Source organism: Rhinatrema bivittatum, chromosome 5 (assembly GCF_901001135.1).
Source record: "Rhinatrema bivittatum chromosome 5, aRhiBiv1.1, whole genome shotgun sequence".
Classification (NCBI taxonomy): Eukaryota; Metazoa; Chordata; class Amphibia; order Gymnophiona; family Rhinatrematidae; genus Rhinatrema; species Rhinatrema bivittatum.
In genome coordinates this window covers 356755328-356775501 of record NC_042619.1, presented here as the reverse complement: position 1 = coordinate 356775501, position 20174 = coordinate 356755328, and the positions used below count along the sequence as shown (strand labels likewise).

Genomic DNA, 20174 nt, shown 5'->3' with positions numbered 1-20174 from the left:
ACTAGAGGGTCCCATGCAGTTTCTATTGCAGTGGAAAGGCAGCAGGAGCAGCTGCAAATATTCACTGCTCTCTGATGCTTCCTGCTGGCAGGAGGACATCCAGCAGGCCAGGATGGAAATAGAAAATGAGTCTGCAGCCATGGCACATCTGCACTTCAGTCTGCCATGGCACACCGGTTGGGAAATGCTGGGTTAGATAATCCTATTGTTGGTCAAGAGTCGCTAACGTTTGGCTTGCTGGCAGAGTGAAAAATGGTCATTAAATAACTGGTCAAAAAATGTACATTCACAGGTGTAAAGAAAGTTGGTTTCTGGGCCAAGAGTTCTGCAGAGATTTTAGGCAACATTACTCTATGATGGAAGAACCTTGGAGCAAGTTACTATCTTGGTATACTTGCTCAGTAGTCATGCCACTTGTTAGATTTTTCTACAAGCTACTTGTGGAGTTAGTCATGAAGAAGATAGGGAGGGGAATAAAAAAGGCAGGTAAGTAACCAATTATCAGTATTCCTAATATTTCATCTCTAAGGAAAAAAAGGTTATGGAGACAGGTGAGGTGTAGTTGCATTCATCATAGCATTTCTTCAATAATATAACTAAACATATTGTCCATCATTCAAAAAAATATTTTATGTGGAGCTGAATTATTAAATTCGCCCTTTAAATAGCAATGACATACTTTGCACTTCAAAATAGCATATAAGAGCATAAGATATGATATGCTAAGTCAGACCAAAGGTCATTCAGCACAACATTCTGTCATTGACAATGGCCAATCCAGGTCATAAGTACCTGGCAGCACTTTAATTTGCTCATTACTGCTGGTATTACTATTCAAAAGGGAAGCATGTTTAGCAAGAATGAAAGCATAATCATGCTATTTCAACGGGCCTATACTGAAGTGTGGAAACATGAAGGCATTGATGACATGATTAGTAAAATGGCCTTCTCCCAACACAAGAAGATGCAAAATCATGTTTTTCACATTCACCCAATTAAATAATGCATAGTAACAGAGACATTAATGTCTGTTCTTAAAAGAATCATCCTAAGACCCAAACACTTTCCTACGGTCTGCTGAGATCAGTTTCTTAAAATAGCATCTGGAGCAATGCAGTCCATGGCAGTTAAAACTTCCAGTGGAGTGCTACTTTAATGCAAACAGTACAGTAAGAATGCATTAACATTCAAAGCACTAACTACAAGGCATAAGAAGGATGTAAACTGGCACGGATATCAAGAAAATAAAATGTTGCTGTTTATTATACAAAAGGTGAGGTGTTTTTATTTATTTTTAACACTATTGCTCATATGAATAATGAACAATTTGATTTGTTCCTAAATGTTTTCATAAATAAATATTTAGGACCATGTATGCTAAGGATTTTAGAGGCATAAAGTGGAAAAAAAACATATAAACCTGGTCAAGAGCAGTTAAAAGATGGAGGAAACACCACAGTCTCCATATGTTTTATCTTGCTTCTCTTTGGCAATCTTACCTGTTTATTAATATTGGCACCAGCTTGAATCAACCAGATCAGGCACTGAGGATGCCCTCCAAAAGAGGCAATATGGGCTGGAGTTTGGGCAAATCGTGTTGTACTGGCATTGACAGTAGAACCTGCTCTCACCAACTGCATTAAACACTCCAACTTTAAAACAGAAAGAAAAACACACACACATGTAATTAAGAACATTCTATTTAGGAGGACTTCTCTACACACAAATGACTTGACACCAAAAGCCCCAATTACATTCTGCAATTGGATCTCTGGAATACTGTGTGAAGAAAGCAAAACTGCTTACCTTTTACTGGTGTTTTCTATAGAGTACAGGATAAAATCAGTTATACACATGGGCAATGCAATTCACCACCACTGAGAAAGGAACACATGCTAGCTTGAGCTAGAAAAGCTCAGGCAGATTTTCTGCTCATGCACAGCAGTCCCTGTGTGCTGTAAGGCCCATCAAACATATCATAGCTTAAGCAAAAATTGTGTGAACTCCCAGGGAATGTGGGAGGCTATGCGAGACTGACTTATCCTGCTTTCCACAGAGAACACTGTTTTTCCATGGGCAAGCAGAACTAAACAGTTTCATATTTATTTAGAATATTTATAGGCCGTCTATTACAACAGCTCTAGGGGGCATGCAAAATAAAACATTCATAATGAAAACATAAGTCGAAACACAACAAAATAATTGAACAATACAACAAATACTCCTGTTTATGAATAAACAATTGAACCAAATCAAATTGATTACTCATTCAGCAAATGTCTGATCACATGTGGGGACATCCCCTTTATCATTTTGAAGTCCCTCAGATACTCTCTTTTTAAAACAACCTGCAAAGATGGCTGTTTAGATGGAGGGAAGGAGTTGTAGAAACATTTTAACTTTTAAATAGATTTCTTAGAACTGAGGGGCCAAATTTACTATTGTGATGTCAATCAGAATCTAAACAGTAGTGAGAGGTAAATATAAGAACTAACTCCAAGTAAAAGTTTTACATATTTCCTTGACAAAGGCAGAGCACAGGTGAGCTGTAGATACTTCCATTGATCTTATGTGCCTTCTAAAGTTAGGTCTGCTTTGCCACAGCAAACCAATATAAATGCCAGGACCCTATTTCCAAGTGTTCATTTTCTAACTGCTAGGTCCTGTTAAAGTTATAAGAAACAAAGAGGTGTATGGATGTTCTGATACTTTTTGTTCTATCAATGTAAAAAGAAAATGGTTTTAGAGTCTAAATTATGGGAGGTTGTCCCAGCATTATGTGTATGAGGTCTGGATAATAAAGTTTGAAGAACAAAGGACTGATTTTGGATACATAGTTTGTTAAAGAATTCTGTGTATAGAGGGGAAAGTTATTAGAACTTGAAGCTCACAGACTTCTCGCAGATGTGCAATAAAATAAATACTTTCAAAGTCAAATACTGGAGTGAACAAGTATTTATAGGCTCAAAATGGAGTCCCATCAGTTAACTAAGGATCATTTTGCAATCCCAGATGGTTTTATAGAAGATTTCAGGTGAAGGAGGCCTTGCATAAAAATGGATCACTAAAGAATGGAAAAATACACGTCTCTTGTCCTCTTGGTTGTAAGTAAGCCACAAATGCATTAAAATGAACTCTGACTGAATTTATCTTTAAGGCAGAATCTGATATATGGAGAACATTGTCTAGTAATTTTGGTATAAGACAGTTGAAGGGATTTAATACTTTGCCTGTATACCATAAAGTGAACCTCTTCCATTTGAGCTTGTAAGAGGCTCTAGTTGACCATTTTCTGGATGGAAGGATAACTTAAACGTTACCTGAACAATCAAATGAAGAAACTACTGTCATTTCAACATCCAAACTGTCAAGAGTTAAGGAGAGTAATAGGGTGTGCTTGGTTCTGTCATATCAAGGTTAAAGTAGTTTCAGGTAAATCAGATTCATTATGGACAACAGAATCTGAAGGAAGAACCATCGCGGTCTTGGCCAGGAAGGGGATGACTCATGGTTCCTTGGTCTTCCTTCAATTTCATCAATGTTTTGACTATTAGTGGTTAATAGCGGGTAGGCATAAAGAAGGCCTTTCCCCTAAATGCATCGAGAATGCATCCAATATGAGACTACATGGAACATTCATTCTGAAGTAGAACATTTTAATCTTGTCGAGATTGAAGGTAAACTATGTCTAGATTTGCAGAGCAAAGAAAAAAAAAAGTCTCTGGACAAACCAGTAGCAAACAGCAATTTCACAGACTGGAGGACTCTGCTGACTTTGTCTATTACATTCTCCTTGCCTGATAAATATGTGGCTCAGAAACAAATAGGAAATCTGCCTTGCTCCAGTCTGTAGACTTCACTTGCTAACTGATGTATCAGATCACCATGCTGTTTTGTAAAAGTAGATTACCAAACTGTGTCAATAAAGAGATTAAAAAAAATAAAAGATATTCAACGTTTTCAGTACTAATAGTTAGACATAAGATGCGTTTATGAACACAGTTGAGGACTTGTGGAAAGTCATGAATGATGTGTGAGATTGCCCTTTTGAATTCTGAGATTTTGAGTGAGCTCTTTAGATTGTTACATCTCTTATCTCCATGCTTAGTTTTTAATATATTGCTAAAATTTTGTCTTATGGACTTTTTAAGTGAGATTATTTTGCTCCTGAAGCTGGCATGGAGACAGTGAAACTGTGCAGTGTCGGATGGGGATAATATGGCATCTGCTTGGGAAAACAGCATTCTGATTTTATACATCAAAAAGCGAGTGAAATCTACCGACTGGAACAAGATAGCTTTATTTTGGGATATTAACTTGAAACATTGGCAGTCTCCCATTTATGTTTCCACTGGAGTAATACATTTGCAACATTTGGTGCAAGATAACTGCATTGTAATCCACCAAGATTTTCAGATAGGAGCAATATAAATTGCTTTAAACAAATAAGTGTTGAAATTTACTCTCATATAAAAAAAAACTTTTGTCAGTGCAATTGATAAAAATATTTTTTTTTTTGTTTGTTTTAAAAGACTATCCAAATTGAATGTGACCATTAAATACATTGGAACATTTATTTAACATTTTTTATATACCGAGCTATAGCAGAGTTGCCTTCACTCCGGTTTACATACAAAAACAACATGTTACATTGAACGATGCTTGAAATTAACACTAATGAGAGATGACATAGCAAGGAGAATGAATAGAACAAGATAACACAGGGTAGATACCCTGAATAGGTGAACAGATATCCGTGAACATCGTAAGAAGGGGGGTTCTGTATCATGAAACAGGGGAGATTTACCAAGGGGGATATTGAAAGATAACAGGCTATGTTAGAGTACTTTAAAGTCATTGAGTGCTGTCTTTAAAAGATTGGCTGAGTAGCCAGGATTTTAGGTCTTTTTTGAAGGATTTTAAGTTTTCTTGATTGGTGAGGAAATGAGGTAACGAATTCCATAGCTTTGGGCTAATAATGGAGAAGGCTCTGTTTCTGGTGGAGGATAATTTGGCCTGTGGAAGTGAGGGAATCAATAGTTGAATTTTACTAGTAGTTCTTGTTGTTCGTTGAGAGCAATGTATGTGAATGATGTCATCAAAGGCAGTGTAGTCTGCTTTGTGGAGTATAGAGAGAACTTTGAATTCTACTCTTTTTTCAATAGGGAGCCATTGCAATTGGTTGAGAACAGGTGTAATGTGATCAGCTTTTCTTTTACCTGTTAGTACTCTGGCTGCAGCATTCTGAAGGAGCTGCAAGGGTCTCAAAGAAGATTTTGGAAGGCCGATCAATAGGGAGTTGTAGTAATCCAAGCCGGAAAATATGAGGGCTTGTAGGACGGTTTTGAAATCCTGGGGGTGAAGCAGTGGTTTTAGGTGTTTTATTATTTGAAGTTTGTGAAAGCCTTCTTTTATTTTAGTAGAGATGTGTTTTTTGTAGTTTAGGTCAATGTCTAACCAAAATCCCAGGTCTTTAACGCTCTCTTTAAGATGGATGAGGGACTTGTCAAAGTGGAAGGGTGGAATTGTTTTATGTCCAGGATTTTTATTTTTGACAATTAGTATACATTCGGTTTTGCTCGTATTTAAACATAATTTAAGAAGAATTAGCATGTTTCTGATTGCATCCAGGTGTGAGGCTGCTTTTGACATAGCATCTTCTATCGAGGAGGAAATTGGAATGAGGATTTGTATGTCATCGGCATACATGTAATACGTTATGTCAAGTCTTGATAAGAGATGGCATAGAGGGGTAAGGTAGATGTTGAATAAAATGGGTGAAAGTGCAGATCCTTGTGGCACACCTGTTTCGAGGGGGATGGGGTTCGATGAACTATTATTGTGAGAAACCTTGAAGTGTCTGTTATTGAGGAAGGATGTAAACCAACTAAGAGTTTTGCCAGCTAGCCCAATGGATTCTAGACAGGAGATAAGAATTTTATGATCCACTGTGTCGAAGGCTGCAGAGAGGTCTAAAAGAATCAGAAGGTATCCTTTTTTGTTGTCAAATCCTCTTAGGATGGTATTGGAAAGGTTAAGTAGGAGGGTTTCAGTGCTGTGGTTTTTTCTGAAGCCGAATTGGGAGGGATAAAGAATTTTGTTATCGTCTAGATGTTCGTTGAGTTGTTTCAAAGCCGCCTTCTCTATCATTTTGGCGAAGAAGGGTAGGTTGGAGATTGGGCGGTAATTGTTTAGGTCGTCTGGGTTGAGGTTTTTTTTATTTAGTAAAGGTGTGATGGTGGCGATTTTTAACTTGGGAGGCAGCTCACCTTCCTCGAGCGATTTGTTGATGATTGCTGAAATTGTTGGAGCTAAAGGATAAGCAATTTCTTTCAGTACTCGGGTGGGAATGGTGTCAAGTTCGTGGCGTGCAGGGTTGATTTTTTCAGCATTTTTTCTGTTTCTATGATGGAGATAGGTCTGAAATCGAGCCAAGGAGGGATGTTATTTGTTGATGTTTGAAAATTGAAGATTGAAGTGGTGTTGAAGGTATCTGTTATTTTGGAGATTTTGTCCTTAAAGATAGCTAAATCTTGGCTTAGGTTTTTTTTGGTAATAGTTGCGTTGGAGATGGAGATATCGGAAATGAGGTTATTTACAAAGTTGAACAAGGATTTGGGTTTGTTAGAGGAATTTATAAATTTTATAGCCGTAGTAGTTCCGTTTTGTGTTTTGGATTGATTTTTTTGTAGACCGCTAATTGTGTACGGTATTTTTGTAGTGTAGCAGGCAGCTTATTTTTTTGCCATTCCTTCTCTGTTTTCCTGAGGGCTGATTTCATGTTTTTTAGGGTGGTGTTAAACCAGGGGTTTTGAATTTCATTTTTGTTCTTTAGACGTTTGATCTTCTCCGGGTTAATGATGTTAGCGGTTGTTTCAGTGATTAAAGACCAGGATTGGATAGCGTTATTTATGTTTGTATTTTGGTGGATCACAGCTACCGGTGTTTCTTTTGGCATATCACCCTGTATGATACCAGTTTAAGAAACTAACCAGAAATGATACTATCAATGTCCAGAGATAGATATGCTGTTTGTTGTTAGGTTTTGTTGGGTTGGAACAGTGATTGGGCTTCATTAGTTGTCAGCAGTGCTTTTTTTTTTTTTTAAGTCTTCATTAAAGCTGAGATAATTCCGGCCTCTCAAAATTGGAAGCTGCTGGTACCCAGTATTTTATATTCACCTTTTTGCCCACTGGATAGCAAGTGGAGTCTCCTGATTTTCATCTGAAAATGTTTCAAGATTTGATGTACTAGGACTGCTACTGTCTCTCAACTTTGCTTACTCATTTAAGGAAAGAGAAATTGCTTGCAACATTCTTTTGATAAAGACTAGAAAAGCATCTTCCAGAGAGGAAGTGCTCCTAACAGAAAAAGGTGGGGTTCAGATGGCAAATCTGGCACATTGTCCTTGTCTGAATCTAAAGCCAGTTAGCCAATCTCTATGAAGTATTCTGATTCAGGGTCAGACTTAAGTGGGGGAGCAGACACATGAACAACAGAGTGGAACAGTGTATGCCTCCTTTTAGAAGCAACCACATGAAAAATTGGAGAACATACTTCTCTTTCAGAAGTTGAAGGACTTCTAATAAGAGTGATATGCAGCTGTGGAGCACAGAGACAGTTATTGGGTATCAAAGAGCAAGGACCAGTTTGTAAAAATTCTAATACAGGATCTACTTGTGCCATCAAGATTAAACATCTTTGAAGGCTAGCTAAATGCAAAGTGAGAAAGTCATGCACCATTCTAAATCCTTTTCTTATATACAGGGACCTAAGTCTTCAGTTTTTATTTTATGTTTTGCTGAGAATTTTGATTTTTCCTTTGTAATTTACATTTCATTTTTAATATACAACAGGAAAACGGAAAATGAAGAATGCTACAATAAGGAAATAGACAACTTATAGTTGTTCAATGTCCACTATACCGTATTTTTCGCACTATAAGACGCACCTGACCATAGGACGCACCTAGGATTTAGAGGAGGAAAATTAAGAAAAAAAAAATTCTGTCCCCATGATGGGCTCTCCCCCCTGGTGGCCGTCCGTGGGATTTTTTTTTTGTTTTGTTTTTTTATAGTAAGGCAGAGAACATCCACATAGGTACTCACACTCACTGGTTTTCTGTCCCTCACATACATACATAGGCTCTTTCACATTCACTAGCTCTCTTCACATATACACATACCCACAGACAATCACACACTCAGACTCTCCCTCATACACATCTCTCTCACACCAGTTATTTTAAACTTTCATGACTGCTCCAGAGTTCAATAATAAATAGTCAGGGCTATATTACATTGATTAGGAGAGCAATTGCTCCTAATATTTCAACAGGTAGTCACTTAATCAGCACAGGCAGTAATTCTATTTGCTGGTCTGTGTCATGTGTCCTCCATCCCAGGCAGTATACCACCCCCATGACCCTCCAATACATCCAAACCACAACGAGTGAAGTTCTTACTTTGGACTGCAAGTGAGAGCCTCCGACGGCAGAGCCCGAGCTCCCCGCCGGTTCCGGGTGCATCTCACTGCGAGGGTCGCCGCGGCACAGGTCAGTCATCACCTGTTTGAACCGCGTGGGCTACGGAGGCCCCTCCAGTTCAAACAGATCCCTGCCGGTCTGCTGTTCCCGCGGTGCAGCTTGCTGCGAGGGTCGCCGCGGCGCAGGTCAAATGCCAGCCATCTGAACTGGAAGGGCCTCCATAGCCCATGCAGGTCAAACAGGTGATGTCTGACCTGCGCCGCGGCGACCCTCGCAGCAAGCTGCACCGCGGGAACAGCAGACCGGCAGGGATCTGTTTGAACTGGAGGGGCCTCCGTAGCCCATGCAGGTCAAACAGGTGATGTCTGACCTGCGCCGCGGCGACCCTCGCAGCAAGATGCACCGCGGGAACAGCAGACCGGCAGGGAGCTCAAGTTCCGCCGGCAGAATACACACGCCTACACCACCATGCTGATTGGGCGGAGTTGGGAGGAGGCGGGGGACGGCGCGCGAGAGGGAGAGCTGCTACATTCGCTCCATAAGACGCACCCACATTTTCTCCCCATTTTTTGGGGAAAAAAAGTGCGTCTTATGGAGCGAAAAATACGGTAATTAAAAAAAAAAAAAAAAAGACAGTAGTGGGGGCAAAGGAATTATCTTAAAAAGAAAAAAAAGCAACAGCCAATATTCTTCTACGTGAACCAAATTAATCACCATCACGTTTTTAAATATTTCTGAAAATAAAAATAAACTAGCTAGTGCTCTTATCAGAAATAAACATTTCCACATCAATAGAATCCTTAAAAAATAAACTTTTTTTTATTTTTGGAAGATAATCACACACTTACATGGGTACTTAAAGTAAAATGCTGCGCCCAAATCAAGCAATTTCTGCCTCAGTTGGAGAAACTGTTTCCTCTTAATCCGAGTACTTTGTGTGACAGAAAACCTGGTTTCTCTGACCATAAAAGGAAAAATCCTTACAGGCAAAGTATTTTTAGAAAACCCAGTTCTAGTTTCTTGGCACAAAAAAAAAAGAAAAGAAAAGTAGAATAGCCTTTAGTGGAACGTCATCAATTGCTACCTCTAGAAAAGTAGTAGGGCTATTCACAGACATACTATCTACATCACCTTCCTAATTGGTCTCCTTTTTAAATTTAGGATAATACTACATTTCTGAAATTGCCATCTGAGGGAAAACCTAATATCTTGTGAATATACTTATTAAATAGTTCCAAAGGAGACAGCAATCTTGTTATAGGAAAATTAAGGAATCATAGATTTCCTTGATTTCTGAATATTCTCTAAAGCTCTATTGATTATGTAATAGAAGACTCTTTAGTAACAGAAGTCCCAGTTATTTGAAGTGAAGAGACTGGAGGAGATAAAAGTAGACACAGTTGTCTCGAGAAGAAATCCAGTACTCAATCTTCCATTTTAGATTCCCCCATGTATTTAGAAAAAAAACTGTTGAAGAGCATTTGACTGGGTTTTGTCCCTCTTTGCTACTGCTTTCCAAGCATTGAGTGTCACTTGGGAGGGCTCAAACGAATCCTCTAAGTTGGATATAGATACATTTCCTAAATGTTTTCCTTCTCCTTGCTGCGCACACACACAGAGGAAGGACTTCACTCAGACCAATACGTGGGGATTCAGAAGCATTGTCAGCCTGCCCTGCAGGTTGAGGTGGCAGGAGATTCTGATGATGCCTAGATCTCTTTCTTGGGTGGTAGCTCCTAATATGGAACCTAACATTGTGTAAATCTAGCATGGGTTATTTTTCCCTATATACATCACCTTGCAGTTGTGCACATTAAATTTCATCTGCCATTTTGATGCCCAATTTTCCAGTCTCACAAGATCTTCCTGCAATTTATCACAATCTGCTTGTGATTTAACTACTCTGAACAATTCTGTTTCATCTGCAAATTTGATTCTCTCACTCTTCGGATTTCTTTCCAGATCATTTATAAATATATTGAAAAGTAAGGGTCCCAATACAGATCCCTGAGGCACTCCACTGCCCATTCCCTTCCACTGAGAAAATTGTCCATTTAATCCTACTCTCCGTTTCCTGTCTTTTAGCCAGTTTGCAATCCACGAAAGGGTATCACCACCTATCCCATGACTTTTTACTTTTCCTAGAAGCATCTCATGAGGAACTTTGTCAAATGCCTTCCGAAAATCCAAGTATACTACATCTACCAGTTCACCTTTATCCACATGTTTATTAACTCCTTCAAAAAAGTGTAGATTTGTGAGGCAAGACTTGCCTTAGGTAAAGCCATGCTGACTTTGTTCCATTAAATCATGTCTTTCTAGACTTGTGGGCTATTACAGAAGAGCGTGCTATTGCGTCTCCGCTTAATTTTGTTTTGTTCCTTGATTGCGCCCTAAGGTACCAGCAGAGCATGGCGGGAGGCAGCGTCCAAGCTGGTCCGGGGACACCGGAGAGGACGGCAGGCAGATGCCATGACAGCCAGGCATCCATCCATAGCTAGAGGAGGTGCAAAGAAAGAAAGGTAGGCGGAGTGAAGCCTCGGGAAGGGACAGTTGCAACATCCTCGTTGACTCCTGTTCCAATTCTCCTTGTTCCTGTGTCCCTGATTCCTACCAGCCCTTGGACAGCTTTCTCAGACACAACCTCTGTATTGCCCGACCACGCCGTTGCCTCTCTCCCAGACCGGACCTCTGCATTGCCCGACCACGCCATTGCCTCTCTCCCAGCCCGGACCTCTGCATTGCCTGACTACGCTACTGACTCTCTCCAAGCCCGGACCTCTGCATTGCTTGACTATGCTACTGTTTCTCTCCAAGCCCGGACCTTTGCATTGTCTGACTACGCCATTGTCTCTCTCCTTGTCCAGACCTCAGCCTTGCCTTGCCACTGCTTCCTGATTGCCACCAGCCCTGACTCCAGCTTGCCCTACAACACTCCTTCAGTCTAATCCTGGACTTGGCCTATTCAGGCTTCGGCCTGTTCTTGCTCGGGTACCCCCGTCTGACTTTGGTTCCATTGGCGCCCGGGTCTCCGAGACTCCGCCTCATCCAGTACAGACTCTCTCATTCCTCTGTTGCTGCCTCTGGGCTGACCTCTTGATCCTTCCATCGACGATGACATATGGAGGCCCACCTAGGTCCAGCAGGCCCCAGCATCCAAAGGCTCAACCCGCGGGGAAAGAGGACTGATATTGGTGAAGTGCCAGCTGGCCTCCGTCCATCAGCCCTCTCCGCCTGCCGACGGTGGGGACCCATAGGATCCCTTCTACAAGTAGCGTAAACCCCACCTCAGCCCAAGGGTCCACCTACAGCACAACACCCATATGGTATTTGGCCTACTGTAAAGCACATTGGGTATAGTTGTGGACCTCAGAAAGCCATGAGTAAATATAATTACAATATAATAAACTTCCTATACTCAAACAGAACTAACTTCCAGCACTCAAACTCAAAGGAAACTAAACTAGTTAACTTACATTGAAACAGTCATAATATTATTACTGTGTAACAGTTGTGAATTCAACAATCTTATAAATCAATTATAGTGTAGCAGGGTACCTTGGGTAAAGCCTTGCTGACTTTGTTCCATTAAACCATGTCTTTCTATATGTTCTGTGATTTTGATGTTTAGAACACTTTCCACTATTTTGCCTGGCACTGAAGTCAGGCTAACTGGTCTGTAGATTCCCGGATCACCCCTGGAGCCCTTTTTAAATATTGGGGTTACGTTAGCCACCCTCCAGTCTTCAGGTACAATGGATGATTTTAATGATAGGTTACAAATTTGTATTAATAGATCTGAAATTTCATTGTTTAGTTCCTTTAGAACTCTGGGGTGTATACCATCCAGTCCAGGTGATTTACTACTCTTAAGTTTGTCAATCAGGCTTACCACATCTTCTAGGTTCACCGTGATTTGGTTCAGTCCATCTGAATCATTACCCATGAAAACCTTCTCCGGAACGGGTATCTCCCCAACATCCTCTTCAGTAAACAATGAAGCAAAGAAATCGTTTAATCTTTCTGTGATGGCCTTATCTTCTCTAAATGCCCCTTTAACCCCGCGATCATCTAATGGTCCAACTGACTCCCTCGCAGGCTTTCTGCTTTGGATATATTTTTAAAAGGTTTTACCTCTCCAGCCAACTTTTTTTCAAATTCTCCCTTAGCCTGTCTTATCAATGTCTTACATTTAACTTGCCAACACTTATGCTTTATCCTATTTTCTTCTGTTGGATCCTTCTTCCAATTTTTGAATGAAGATCTTTTGGCCAAAATAGCTTCTTTCACCTCCCCTTTTAACCATGCCGGTAATCGTTTTGCCTTCCTTCCACCTTAGTGTGTGAAATGAGAAAATTTTCTTACCGTAAATGGTGTTTTCCGTAGATTGCAGATAAATTAGCCATGCTGTCTGGGTACGTCTTCTGTGCCACTTGGTGGCGGAGCACTCTAAGTCTAGTAAAGTCTTTCAGTTGGTGCTCCCTCCTGCATCCTGTTAGGATTGCCTCAGGCTCCTCAGTCAGTATCAAAGCAGGTAATAGGTTATGTTAGAACTGCCCGGGGAGACAGGCGGATCAGCATGGCTAATTCATCTGCTATCTATGGAAAACACCGTTTACGGTAAGCAAACTTGCTCTTTTCATGTAGATAAGCAGCTGAATTAGCCATGCTATCTGGGAGTCCCCAGCTGACGTATTGAGCAGTTGTGTTATGCAAAGTTTGTTTTGTCTTGCTCAATACGAGAGGAAATGGCGGACAGTTCCTATGAAGGCTTTGTGTGGAACTCGTGCTCTTCTGTAGGATAGTCCATCCCATTAGTGCATCATCCGCTGTTTGTTTGTCCAAATAGTGGGATGTGAAAATGTGCAGTGAGGACCATGTCGCTGCTTTACTCCATGAAGACTGGCCATTGATGCTGCCATCGCACGCACCTGATGCGCCATTGGTGTCGTAGATAGCGTTTGCGATCTTTGTTCATAGCAAAACTGGATACAGTTGGATATCCATGGGGATAAAGTTCTCTTCATTACTGGCCATCCTTGTGCATTCGGATTGAATGAAAGAAATAGTTGTGAGGGTCTATTGGGGGAATGTGTGCACTGTTTGAAGCAGGCTAGCGCACGTTTGCAGTCTAGAGTATGCAGTTTCCTATCATTGACAGTGTGATGATGTTTTGGATGGAATGTGGGTAAGGTGATAGTCTGGTTAATATGGAAGCTGGAAATCACCTTTGGGAGAAATTTCGGATGAGTTCGCAAGGTTACTTTGTCATGGTGGAAATGAAGATAAGGAGGGTATTGAACCAGGGCTTGTAGTTCACTAACTCTTCTTGCTGAAGTTAATGCTACCAGGAAAAGCACCTTCCACAAGAGGTAGCGAAGATGACAAGTATCTAAAAGTTCAAATGGTGGAAGCATTAGTTGTTCAATTACTATATTAATGTCCCACGGAACCGGTGGTTTCTGTAAAGGTGGACGTAGGTGTAACACTCCCTTCATGAATCTGGATACTAAGGAATGACATGAAATAGGTTCTTCATTAAGAGGAATGTGGTAAGCTGCTATAGCGCTTAAATGAACTCGGAGGGAGGAAGTGGCGAGGCCTTCACTGTAAGGCAGATGAAGGTAGGAGAGAAGTTGCTCTGGTGAGCAAGTTAATGGGTCATTACCCATGAATGAACACCAGGAAGCGTAGTGGGTCCATTTTCTTCAGTAATTGAGACTGGTTGATAATTTTCTCGAGGAGAGTAATATGTCCTGAAGAGTAGGAGAAATGTTTAATTGCTGGTATGCGAGCCTTTCAATCTCCATGCCGTGAGGTGCAGGGAAGTGTGAAGGGGATGTAATAGTGTTCCGTTGTCCTGGGTAAGAAGGTGAGTGCTGTCTCCCAGGGACATTGGGTTGCGAATTGATAGGCATAGGAGGTAGCTGTATCATGGTTATCTTGGCCATGCTGGTGCGATTAGTATTAGATCTGCTTGGTCTTCGATGCATCTCTGTATCATGCGAGAGATGAGTGGAATCGGAGGGAACTCATACAGAAGACTGTGCGACCAACTTATTAAAAAGGCGTCTGGAGCAAGTCTGTGTGGGCTCGGGGAAACCGAACAAAAGGTTTCTAGTTGCTCTCTGTTGCGAAGAGGTCGATTGAAGGGAGACCCCAAACAGAGAATATGTGCCGAATCACTTCCGGTTTCAGTTCCCATTCGTGGGGATGAAAAATTCTGCATTGTCTGCTCTGGATCTGTGAATCCCGGGTAGGTAAGTCGCTTGGAGAGAGATGGATCTGTGGTGGGCCCATTCCAGTAACTGAATTGCTTCTTTGCAAAGGTTCCATGAACCAGACCCTCCTTTGTTTATGTAAAACATTTTTAACTTGATTGTCCGGGTGAATCATAACTATTTTCTCCCGCAGGTAGTCCTCAAAGGGAGTATTGTATTGTACTGCTTTTAATTCCAGAAGGTTGATGTGCAGTGCTCGCTCGTATGAAGTCCACTGACCCTGTGTCTATAAGTGGTCCAGGTGTGCTCCTCATCCCTTGGGGGATGAGTCTGTGGTTAGTATGATTTGAAGTTGCAGATGGCATAGGGGTGAGCCCATCAGTAGTGTCAACGGAAGTAGCCACCACTTTAGGTTCTTTTTCATGCTGCTGGTCGAGGAAATGGGAGTGGACAACGGGTGGAGAAACTGGGTTCATTGATGTAATAATTCTTTAATTATTTTTTGGCCTTTAACTTCCTTCCAGCTCTTAAGCTTCCCAAGTTTTTTACTCCTTGTTAAATGTAACTTTATCTTATTCTCTTCTCTTGTTAATTACTTTTATTTATTGCTTCTGTTATACCCTTGTTTTATGTAAACCGATCTGATATGGTTTATTTACTATGAAGGTCGGTATAAAAAAGTGTTAAATAAATAAATAAATGTTTCAGACCCTATTGTAGGTGGTGCATATGTAAGCGCGTATGTGGAACTACGTAAATGGATGCTGTCATGTGCCCTAGGACAGTGAGTACTTGGCGAGCTGGTACTGTCGTACTGTGAAGGAGAGCTGTGGATAGTGTGGAGAGGGCTAATGCTCTCGGGTGAGGAAGAAACGCCTTGTCTTGAATCGTGTTGATGTAGGCTCCTATGAATTGTAAGGTTTGAGTGGGTTCCAGATTTGACTTCGTAATTGATGAGAAGGCCCAGATTGGCTAGGCAAGAAATTGTTCAAAGAAGATTGTCTCGTAGCAGTGTTTGTTTGGACCAGTCGTCCAGATAAGGAAATATTTGCACCCCCTAGGACAAAGGTGCACCACTGCCACTGCCAGGCATTTGGTGAATACTCTTGGGGCAGAGGAAAGGCCAAATAGAAGAACTCTGTATTGGAAGTGCTGGTTGTCCACCTGGAAACAAAGGTAACACCAGGAATTGGGATGCACTGGAACGTGAGCATTTGCATCCTTCAAGTACAGTGAACACATCCAATCCCTGGGCTGGAGAAATGGAAGAATGGATTTGAGAGAAGTCATTTTGAATTTCTCTCTGGAGGTGTTTGTTGAGTGAATGGAGGTCTAAGATTGGTCGTAGTCCTGATTTCTTGATGTACCTCTGGGCAAGGTATCTTCTGAATACATTTGATTTCTTACAGAAGATGCATCTAGTGAGATGTGAAAGTTTTTTTTGAGGAACCCAGTGTGGAAGGATGAGAAGGGATGAAAAATGGAGAGAATAATCCTGTTTATTATTGATAATACCCATTGATCAGATGTAATTTGATTCCAGGCTGAGAGATAATTGGACAATCTTCCTCCTACGGGAAGTGACGGTGGCATAACAATTTTTAAAAACTTGATTGGGGTTTTGGCGGTTGAGGGTCAGCTTGTCATGGGGGGGGGGGGGGGGGGGGGGGGGGGAACAGGCACACACGACCAGAGAGAGCTAAATCCTCACCACTGAGCCACTCTCGGCCTGTAATTGCTAATCACAGTATAGGTCCAGGTTCCTGAAGGCTACCAGACTGAAGCACTCTACTGAGGGAGGGACTGCACAATATCACCTCAGTAGGCAAGTAGTGCTATACAGACATCTTGTCTTTCTATTTCCTCTCTGCTTTTTATTTTTTTTTTTTACTCACAGGCAATCCCAAAGGGAAATGCATGTCCACCCTCTACTGAAGACAGAGAATACTGGCGGGCTGTTGGGGCAAGACTATATGGCCATAATATCAGCTTTTGCTCTGCCTTCATTTGCTGGCACAGGTGCATAAACCACTCCTACCCGAATGCTAAGGTAGCCAAGTTATTTGGGGCAACATTCCTAATTATGTTCATTGGGGTATTTAGGATTAGTGAGGTGGTGCCTGAAACCAGATCTACAACCAACATCCAGCGCTAGCAGAAGGGGGTGAAATTTGGGAGAAGGAGCAGGTGGTGTTGTTACAGTGATCCAAAACAGATAGAAAATAAGGATATAAAATAATAAGATGACTGGTTCGTGACAAAGCAGGTATGCCCGGTTCAGGCCATGGAGGTATACAGACAAATAAGGCCACCGAGAGAGGATCTAGTCTTTAAACTTAAGGATGGGACAGCACTTTCACAGTTCCAATTCCAGAAGGAGATGTCAAGGTGCTTTGAGATTGCAGGCAAGGACCACAAGATTTATGGGACACACTCATGCAGAAGTGAAGCCACATCAAGGAAGGAATTGGGTATGGAGGATAAGCAGATACAATAAACTGGACCCCTTGAAATCAGATTCAAAAGTTATATGAGAGATAAATAGTACTGGCAATGAATATTTCTCTCATACTGATTATTTAGCAGGGCAAAGGACAGCTTATGAACATCGGCCGAAAATGGTGTATTGTAGGTCATTTGTTTACATATTGGGCCAGAAAAAGAGTGGCAGCAAGATCCAGTGGCTGCCTTTTCTTGAGGTATGCCCAATCAGAAAATGGATGAGGCAGAGGTATAAAATGTGACTAGCTGATTCCAAGGTTCTGGCAGACAGCCAGGGCACACCCTAAGCCTGATATTATCATCATATATTTGGGGGTCAATGATTTGATATCTCAGAAAGAGATTAACTTGATCACATTGATAGAGACATGATTAGAACACAATGGTCGGGTATGGACATTGACTGGTCAGATACCATCCCTAGGCTGGTATGGAAGAGAGCCAAGCAAAAAAGAAACAGGAAAAAAATGAACAGAGAAGTGGTTGAGTAGGTGAATAAGCTGGGTGGGGCACAAGTACAGCATGCGGAAACAACCAGCCAATGTGAAGGTTTATTTAGACAGGTTGGGGTCTACCTGAGAGACATAGGTTTAGACATTCAGACAGCAACTGAAGTTTGCATGGAATCCTAAATAGGGATCCAGGCCCTAATACAGGGTTACTGGACCCTACCTAGGTGGCAACTCACCAGCCAAAAATGTAAATCATAAAATGGGGATTCTCAGGTGCCATTAGCTAAGGAGGCACCTGAGCTGGTGGTGGGTATTAGTGTTAGTCCATTTCAAACAGCCCCCAAGTGGGTAAATAAAAGTATAAGAAAAATAATTCAGGCTGAGATCCAGCTGGCCTGATGATGTGGTGAAATAAATAAGTAAATGGTAGGGCCCACACAGTGTAGCTGTCTCACTGCTTAAACTTCATGCACAATGCAGGTCAATAAAGGGGGCAAAAGAGGTGAATATAAATAATAATGAAAAGTGACTAAAAAAAAGTTTCCTCAGCAGTGAGTGCTAAATTAACACAGTGTCTAAAGTTGTAGCCTACATGTTCCACTACTATTGACTATTTTTTAAGATTGGAGTTGGCGTGTGCTGGAAGTAATTGGATTTGAAACAGAAGTCCCAGTATTATTGGGGGGGGGGGGGGGGGTGAGAAGAGGCGAATGGCACGGAGTTGCCTGCATTATGTCACAGGCCTCTCTTGTGCCAAAGGGCGCCTCCTTTTAATGCCCTAACAACCACGTTGCCACAGCAGAGGGCTGCCGGCTGGGCGACCTCCTCCTCCCGCCTTTACTCGGGATTTCAAGCACGGGCGGGAAAGGAAGCAGGTGCCACCGCCAGCGATAAGGCGCTGCCAAGCGCTCCCAGCACCCCCAAGGGGGATTGGGCGCTGGCACCATCCCCGTCTGCAAAGCTTGGCTCGCACTCCCCCCCCCCCCCCCCCCCCCCCCCCCCCGGCACAAGCTGTCGCTGTCACTAAAGCCCCGCGCAGCCGGTCCCTGGCGAGCGACGGCTGGGGCTGCCTAGAATGGGAAAAAAAAAAGCCCAGGCTCGAGTCCAAACAAGACTTTGGGGGTACAAAAGCTATTCAATCCCCTCCTCCGACGTCCACAGGCTGGCGGAAGTATTATTATTATTTTTTTTTTTTGTAATATATAATCTTCCTTTGACGAACCCCTTCAGTTTCACTGCCTGTTTTGACTCGAGCCTGCGTTGTTTTTTTTTGTTTGGTTTATTGCCGGCCCCATTGCTGGCTGCGTTCTCCCAACCCCAAAAAGCGTCGCTGTATGTCCCTGCAAACGAGCGCTGCTGGCGCTCAAAGGGAATTCCGTTCGTCGGCTCCGCCGGGCCGAGTGCAAAAGACTAGGCCGCGGCCGCCCGTCAGCCAGGCCGGAGCTGACACGCCGGCAGTTATTTTACAACTGACTCGGGATGGACCGCTGTAATTATCAGTGGGGATGGGGGGAGACGACGTCGACTAGGGACACTCCGTCAATAAGAGAGGTCTCACCCGGGACGGCTGAGCGCCAGCCTCGATCCTATTTCACCCCCCCCCCCGCCCCCTTTCCCCAATCGTTTGTTCCAAGGCAGCGCGCGCCGGCAGAACGAAGTGCCCGCGCGGGGGGGGGGGGGGTTGAGAGAAGGCGGTGCCTTCTTAGTTCAAAATAATAATAAAAATAAATGGGGGGGCGGGAGGCTCGGCTTCTTCTTCTTCTTACCTTTCCGAAATGCGCGGCCCAGTGAATGGGCGTCCAGCCGTAGAAGGAATCCTCGGCGGCCAGCTCGGGGCCCGGCGTGCGCTGCAGCAGCGCGAGCAGAGCGCCGACGTCGCCGTCCCGGCAGGCTCGGTGCAGCGGGAAGCGGACGCTCAGCACCTCCTCGCTCGAGAAGCCCGCGTCGAAGCCCACCAGAGACATGGCTGCTACTTTTTTTTTTTTTTTTGTTTCCCTCCCCCCCTAACACCCGCTTCTTCCGTCCTCTCCTTTTGTTAAGTGCGGCTCGAAAAGAGCTGTCGCTTTTCACCAGCGCTGCACACTGAGCCCGTGCGCAACAGCAGCATAAAAAATAAAATAAAATGATATATTTTTATATATATATATATCTATAGGGCGAGGAGAGGCGGCGGGAACAGCTTCAGCTGTCGTCTGGGTTCCGGCTTAAGTCTCTTGGCGCCCACTGGAGCAGCCCCGTACTGCACAAACAAGAGAAGCCAAACGTTGCCGCCTCCTCCTCGCGAGGGCAAGCCGCTCCCGACTGAGCATGTGCAGAGCACGGCCAGCAACAAAGCCGGCCGTCTGAGCCGGGGTTTGCGAGGAAGGAGAGAGAGCACGCCCTTGGCTTCCTTCTCACATTTCTCTGCCTCCCCCCCCCCCCCCCCGAGCTCAGCTGTCATGCTCTTTCCTGTTTGCCTACAGTGACAGGGGCCTGGGCGCCGCTGAGGACGTTTCCACCGGCAGAAAGCAGTGC

At 42.9% G+C, this 20174-nt stretch overlaps 1 protein-coding gene across 3 annotated transcripts in view; it reads right to left on the bottom strand.

Annotated features, from left to right (window-relative positions):
• The window catches only part of ANKRD10 (ankyrin repeat domain 10), a 110092-nt gene extending 90120 nt beyond the window's left edge, over window positions 1-19972 (bottom strand). The window contains exons 1-2 of one of the 3 annotated variants that reach the window (XM_029604698.1): window positions 19427-19972; window positions 1500-1652 (exon numbers count right to left, since the gene is read on the bottom strand). In XM_029604698.1, coding sequence (XP_029460558.1) covers window positions 1500-1652; window positions 19427-19624 — 351 coding nt within the window. In that variant the 5' untranslated portion in view covers window positions 19625-19972. Of the gene's footprint in view, window positions 1-1499; window positions 1653-19218; window positions 19235-19426 lie in introns of those variants that run through there. The other 2 variants (XM_029604697.1, XM_029604699.1) reach the window with 2 other exon arrangements.
• Window positions 19973-20174: the final 202 nt, after the last annotated feature.